We start from the raw sequence: 6,648 nt of genomic DNA, 5'->3' as shown, positions 1-6,648 counted from the left end.
GTTTAAGTGCACAGTTCAGGGGCACAGCCACATTTGCTGCACTGTGCAGCCACCACCGTCACCTCCAGAGTCTCCTCATCTTCCCAGGCTGAAGCTCCACTCTCGTCTCGGGAGACGACAGACTCGGGACAGCTGCTCCGAGTCCCGCCCCAGCCCTTCTCCTTCCTGGGTCTGTGGGTGTGAGGGCTCTGGGGACCTCGGGTGAGTGGGGAGGGAGTTGGTGCTGCTTTATCCACGCACCTGCAGACGGGTCCTTTTCAAGGGTCCTGGAGAACTCAGGCGGGGGCAGCCCGTGAGCCCAGCTTTCTTGCGCGTGGATTTCAGGAGATGCCTCTGTGGACATCACGGTGCCCAGATGTCACGGGAGAGGCAGACACCCTGAACCCCATGGCTCACGACGGGGCTGAGCTGCTCCCCGGACGTCTGTCCTCAGCAGCAGGGGGGACGCCGACTCCGGCCCCTGCACCCCCCACCTCTCGGTCTCCAGGGGAGGACCCTCCTGGGGTGGGCAGGCGGCTCTCGGCCCCAGATCTGCTTCTGGGTCTGAGGCTGGCGCTCAGCCGGGCCGCACGGGCCTCCCATTACCCTCCCAAGTCAAGGTAAAACAAAACCACAGTCCCCGAGTCATCTGCAAACCTCCCACAGCAAGCTCGGAGGAGGAGGCCATCTGAGGGCCGGGGGGGCCGGGCTTAGGAGGAGGCCAAGCTTTACCCACGGAGACGCCGTTAAACAGAACCCAAGTGACCCAAGGGAGCTGCCACGCCACCGCTCACCCACACCTGCAGGGCACACACATGCAGGGGCTGGGGGCGGCGTCCAGTGTGGTGGGGGTCTTGGTTCAGATGTCCTGAAGCTCCTCCCTCGGAGTGGGCAGCCCCCATCAGGAAACCTCTGGCCGGGAACCCAGAGGCTGGAAGCTCGCCTCACTCTGGGACCTGGGCTCTCCCCGTGATGGCTGGGGCTCCCTCAGGGCGGGGTTCTTCTTCCCCTCTTGGATGGTGAGGGGGAAGGAGGCAGGATGATGGCAGGGCTGGGTGGGCTCACCGGGCTTCAGAGGGCAGCGGGACTTAGACAGCTCAGCCCAGCGCCCAGCTCTCTCCAGGCAGGTCTCACGAATGCCCTGAGGCAGGCCCATCACTGGCCAAATTCCACCCCCTCCTGCCTGCACCCAGTCCCTTGTGAAATCTAAGCAAAGTCCTGGGGTGTCTGAGGTCAGAGTACATCGCGTAGCTGCCGCTGCCTAACAAGCGGGTAGGTGGCCCGTGGCTCTGGACTGCTGGGCCACGGATGATGAGGTGAGGCTTGGAAGAGTCTGAAGGATCTTAACTTTGATGGTTATTCAGGGTTTGAGGCTGCGCTCAGCTTTATCATCTGTGAAACCCGTGCAGCCAGCAGGGGTACCGGCAGTTCTGAGGTCCCGGTGGGCAGGCCTGGTGGCCTGACCCAGGCAGGGCAGGGGGACGGCAGCTGGAGCGTGCGGTGGAGAGACTGATCCCTGGGAGCCACTGGAGGGCGCGTGGCGTGACTGTGACCGGAGCAGGAACTGAGGAGCTGGACGGACGGCAGGTGGCGCCACCTGATCTGTGCAGGGACAGGCAGGGGGAGAGCCCAGCTGGAGGCGGCCGGGGCTCCAGGGAGAGGAGTCGGGAGCGGACAGCGCCGGCCCGGGCTGGAAGGTCAGCTTGAGGCTCTGGGATGTGAACACTGGGCACCCAGTCATCCAGAAATAAATGCCAGGCACGGTGGCTCACGCTGGAAGGAATCCCAGCACGGTGGGAGGCCAAGGCGGGAGGATCGCTTGAGCCCAGGAGTTTGAGACCAGCCTGGGCAACACAGTGAGCCCCCACTTCTACAAGAAATACAGAAAGTAGCCGGGTGCAGTGGTAGCAACTGTGGCCCCAGCTACTCGGGAAGCTGAGGGAGGAGAATCGCTTGAGCCTGGGAGGTGGAGGTGGCAATGAGCAGAGCTCATGCCACTGCATTCCAGCCTGTACGACAAGAGTGGTACCCTGTTTCTAAAACGATGCCACTGTCTTGGGGGATTGGAGGGAGGAAAGTGCTCTGAGGGTGATTCAGTGGCCGAACCTGTCATTCTTGGTGGAGGTGAGCAGGCAGCACCCGGTGTGAGCTGTTTGTCAGACGTCAATCCTGTAACAAACTGCTCAGAGGCTGCTTCCTCAGAGGCTGGGTGGGCTGGGACAGGGGATGGTTTCCTCAGGTCTCAGTGCTGCTCTGACAAGTGTTCACACCCCCAATGTCAGGGAGGCCCCTTTGCCCCAGAAAGCCCGTCTACATAGATCTGCTCACCCCCACGGGAAATGTGATTCTGACTTCCAGTGTTCCTTTTGATTAAAAAATTTTTTATTTTTGAGATGGAGCCTCACTCTGTCGCCCAGGCTGGAGTGCAGTGGTGCAATCTCTGCTCACTGCAAGCTCCACCTCCCGGGTTCAAGCGATTCTCCTGCCTCAGCCTCCCGAGTAGCTGGGATTACAGGCGCCCACCACCATGCCTGGCTAATTTTTGTATTTTCAGTAGGGATGGGGTTTCACCATGTTGGCCAGACTGATCTCGAACTCCTGACCTCGTGATCCGCCCACCGTGACCTCCCAAAGTGTTGGGATTACAGGCGTGAGCCACCACACCCAGCCCTAAAAAAAAAATTATTTTAGATGTCGGGTCTTGCTCTGTGGCGTAATCAATGCTCACTGCAGCCTCAACCTCCTGGGCTCAAGCCATCCTCCCACCTCAGCCTCCCTAGTAGCTGTGACTACAGACACATGCCACCACCCCCGGATTTTTAATTTTTTGTAGGAGGGCGGTTTAGCCATGTTGCCCAGGCTGGTCTCAAACTCCTGAGCTCAAGCCATCCTCCCGCCGCCACCTCCCAAAGTGCTGAGATTACAGGCGTGAGCCGCCCCACCCGGCATGAGTTATCAGTGTGTGGTTTGGTGGTTCTGACACCTGCACACGCCTACGTACTCACTGCAGGGACATTCCTCCCTGAGCTCCGCCCAGATGCTTTGTCACAGCCCATCACCTACGGCCTTGGACATATGCGAAGGAACAGCACGCATACCCGCACTGAAGTCTGGCCCCTCACTTGGCACAAATCTCAATCCACCACCTGGCTTGCTGCGGGTCAGCAGCTGCCCTCTCCACCGTGAGGAGCACTTGCCCAGGGACACATGTAAGGGACGGATGTGAGGGTCGTCTCCAGGCTAAGGTGGGGCTTCCTTAGCCGGAGGCTTCCTGGCTCAGGAGTCCCACACAAGCGCCAGCCGAGACAGGGACTCACAGCCCGTTCTCCGGCACACACAGCCCTAGCACAGGTGGCCCCGTGTGGTTGGCCTTGGGGTTGCATGGGTGGGTGCCCTCACTGACCTGCATGGGGTAGGGAGACCCCAGGGCATTGCATGGTTCTCTGAGCTGCGTCCCAGGTGACATCTCCGCACCACCCTTTGGCACCTTTTGCCAGGGAGCCCTGAGGAGCTTGGCACCGTAGGACCCACAGAGGTGGGGACCCTTGACAAGACAGCACTCCCCAGCCGGTGTTACAGGAGCATGTGTGCTGACGAAGGGAGGCCCAGGTCTTCAAGAACTCTTCCCTTTAACTGTCAGTGAGGACTCAGCAGTACCCACCACATTTCCCTTTCTGATTTGGCTGCTGGGAAGCTCAGAGCCATGGTTCCGGATCTATCAGCCCTTCTTTGCACTCTGCGGGTCTGCCTCTACTGTCTGTTGGTGTTTAAGGTGCCTCCCAGCATAGCGGCCGCTGAGCACCCTGACTGCTGGGCTGGCCACGGACCCTTCCGAGCAGTTTCTCTGCAGAGCTGTGCTGCCAGGACCCAGATCGCAGGTACCGCCTCGCCGATCTGAAGGTTCGTGCTGTGCAACGTGCCTTCCTGTTTGTGAGTTCACCTGACCGGCACCAGGAGGGGCTGAACTCCTCGCCTGCTGCTGGCAAGGCCCATCCTGGGCCCATGCAGTGCACACAGCAAGGCCTGTGTCGTGGGTGGTCAGAATTTTGGCCCCAACGGTGGGTGAGACGGGGCTGGCTGCTGGTCACAGAAGAGCAAACAGCCTCATCGCCTTCCCACAGCTCGGTGGGTACAGAGAAGACCTGGGGACTCGGTCCTTAGGGTCTCCTCCAGCCCCGAGTCTTGATGCCCACATAGAGACGGCCTGAGTAGTCAGCCAGACCTGCCCAGACCCCCCCGATGTATGGACCCAGCTCCTCAGCTTGGACCACATTTTAGCCCAGCCCTGGGTGTCTTAAGGGAGCTAAGATGGAAGTCACAGTAGACGTCTGTGGGTCACAGTGAGGTCAGTCACCACTCTGAGGTACAGGCCCCAAGAAGCCTAAAGCCCTCCCCAGGATGACAGCCTGGAGCCTGTGCCTCACAGCTCTCACGGTGGTGAGGCCACGCTCCCACCTCCCAGCTTGCATGCAGCTCTGTGGGTCAGGGGCAACCAAGCCAGGCAGCCTGACCTCAGCCTCAGCAGCTCTGTTGGGGGGCGGGGCACTCAAGGGGGCACTCAGGGCCTGAGCCAGCGTCCCAAGGCTGCCAGGTGGTGGCTGCAGCTACTTTTCTGCTCCACCATCAGTTAGGGGAGCACTAAGATGGCAGCACAAACCCCCAACCTGAGCCAGGCAGCAGGGAGCTCTGGGGCAGCAGCACCTGGGCGTCTGCTCTGTGGACGCCCAGGCCGGAGCCGCTGGACTCAGCCCTCCCCGGGGCCCATCCTGGAACAGACTTGGCCTCGCAGGGGTGCACGGACCTCCTCACCATGGCCAGGAACAGACTTGGCCTCGCAGGGGTGCATGGACCTCCTCGCCATGGCCACTCGGCCCTCCACGGCAGCTGCCCAGAGTTCTGTGGTCACCATGGCCCTCTCAATGCCCTGCTGCACCTCACATCACTTGGGGACCACAGGCTGCTAGGAACAGGAAGTGTGTGGCTCAATTCTGTGTGGTCCAAGTGTGTTTCCTGGCAGGGTCAGTCACTGACAGCGCTGGGAAACGGCCGGCCTGAACGCAAGTGGTCAGCCAGCACCCACTGCCAGGAATGCCACACATAGAGAGCTACGAATGGCATCCTGGGACGGCCACCACTAAAGGCGGGGTCTCAGCCCGGGGCGCGCCGGCATGGAGGACGCGCTAGCATCGGGGACGCGCTGGCATGGGGGACGCGCATTCTGCAGTCCACAGGCAGGGGACGCACCGGGCAGAGCAGGACCCACGGCCCCTGGTGGGTCGTGTTTTATTTCAAATGCGGCCACAGAGACGGTTTCTGCACAGGTACATGATCTGACTCCACAAGCCCCCAGCAGGGACTCCCCATGACGAGCACTGAGGCTGTGTGGGGTCAAAGGAAAACAGGCAACAGCCAGGCCCCTGGATAGACGCGGGCAGGGGACCAGGAACGCAGCCCACGCAGGGGGATGGGGAATCAGGCGGAAGGTGCAGGTTTGCAGCTGGCAGGAGAAGCCAGCGTGGCCCAATCCCTAAAATATTCCTGGTAGAAAAATAGACATTTCCCTCCCAAGCAGATTCCCAGGGCTCCAGGGCCCCTCCAAGGCCAGGTGTCTGGGTGATTCCAGAGCGTCCACGCTCTGTGCTGAAGGCACTGAACCCGTCGTCACTGTCACAACTGTCTCCGGCCAAGGAGGGTCTGGAGGACAGAAGGGGCCCTTGCGAGGCTCTGGTGCTGGTGATCCCGGCCCCCACCGCCGGAGGAGCTGCACCCTGTGTGGTCCGAGGCCGCCCTGCGCTGGGCAGTGGCCCCGTCCCGCGCTGAACCCGCTAGGAGAGCAGCTGCAGCACCTGCCGGATGCGCTGGACCCTCCCCAGCAGGAGGGGATCGGGGTCCTCCTCGTCCAGCTCCCGCATCAGAGCTTCTGCCTTCTGGACCGTCAGCTCGCGGGCCCGGCCCTGCAGCCCCTCCAGGTAGGCCAGCATGGTGGAGAAGTGCTCATCGGGAACCTGACAGGGAAGAGACAGAGTCGGTCAGGGGTAGGGCAGGGCGGGGCCACTGAGCAGTAGGAGACAAGATACTGCAGCCAAGGACACCCTGGCCTCAGGCTTCCGTCCTCCCACCGCAGCCCGAGGGAGCAGGTGGCCTGGCCACAGACCCTGCCCCAGATGCTGCAAGAAGAAACACCTGTTAGAAGCAGAGAGAACACTGAATCAACCTGTGGCTAAAACAGAAGCCGCGCGGGGAGAAGGACATTTCAAAAACATTGTAAAAATCCTCAGAAAAATGAGAAAACATGACAAAAATAAAACAAGGGTAGGCCGTGATAAAATGTGCACTCGGAACAAAAAGCCGCGTACGCTCTGGCACTTGGAGTGCTTTTCTTTCCACTCAGGGTGGCAGTGGCCAGGTGGCATCTCTTGGTGGCCTGACCCTTGTCTGCTGGTGGTGGGGGCTCCTCTGCGCAGGCTCGCCGGCCACCTGCAAATCTGCTCTGCAGACGGGTTTCCTCAGGTCCTTGTGGCAGCAGCTCTCAAAACCGGGCTCTCTTCATTATTGAGTTAGCAGAGTTCTCATTCATGTGGGACTTGCAAACGTCTCCCATTCTGGAGCAACCATTTCACTTTCTGGCTAGTTCTGTATGCAGTGCAAAGTTTTAGATGCATTTTCTTT

At 60.7% G+C, this 6,648-nt stretch overlaps 1 protein-coding gene across 1 annotated transcript in view; it reads right to left on the bottom strand.

Moving 5' to 3' along the window:
• Window positions 1-5,673: 5,673 nt before the first annotated feature.
• Window positions 5,674-6,648, bottom strand: part of LOC105537864 (chromosome unknown open reading frame, human C7orf50) — a 139,789-nt gene continuing 138,814 nt past the window's right edge. The window contains exon 5 of the mRNA XM_011977565.1: window positions 5,674-5,984. Within this exon, the coding sequence (XP_011832955.1) occupies window positions 5,805-5,984 (180 nt within the window). The 3' untranslated portion in view covers window positions 5,674-5,804. The remainder of the gene's footprint in view (window positions 5,985-6,648) is intronic.

The sequence above is a fragment of the Mandrillus leucophaeus genome, unplaced genomic scaffold (genome assembly GCF_000951045.1).
Source record: "Mandrillus leucophaeus isolate KB7577 unplaced genomic scaffold, Mleu.le_1.0 Scaffold180, whole genome shotgun sequence".
Classification (NCBI taxonomy): domain Eukaryota; kingdom Metazoa; phylum Chordata; class Mammalia; order Primates; family Cercopithecidae; genus Mandrillus; species Mandrillus leucophaeus.
This window is presented reverse-complemented; position numbering and strand designations above follow the sequence as displayed.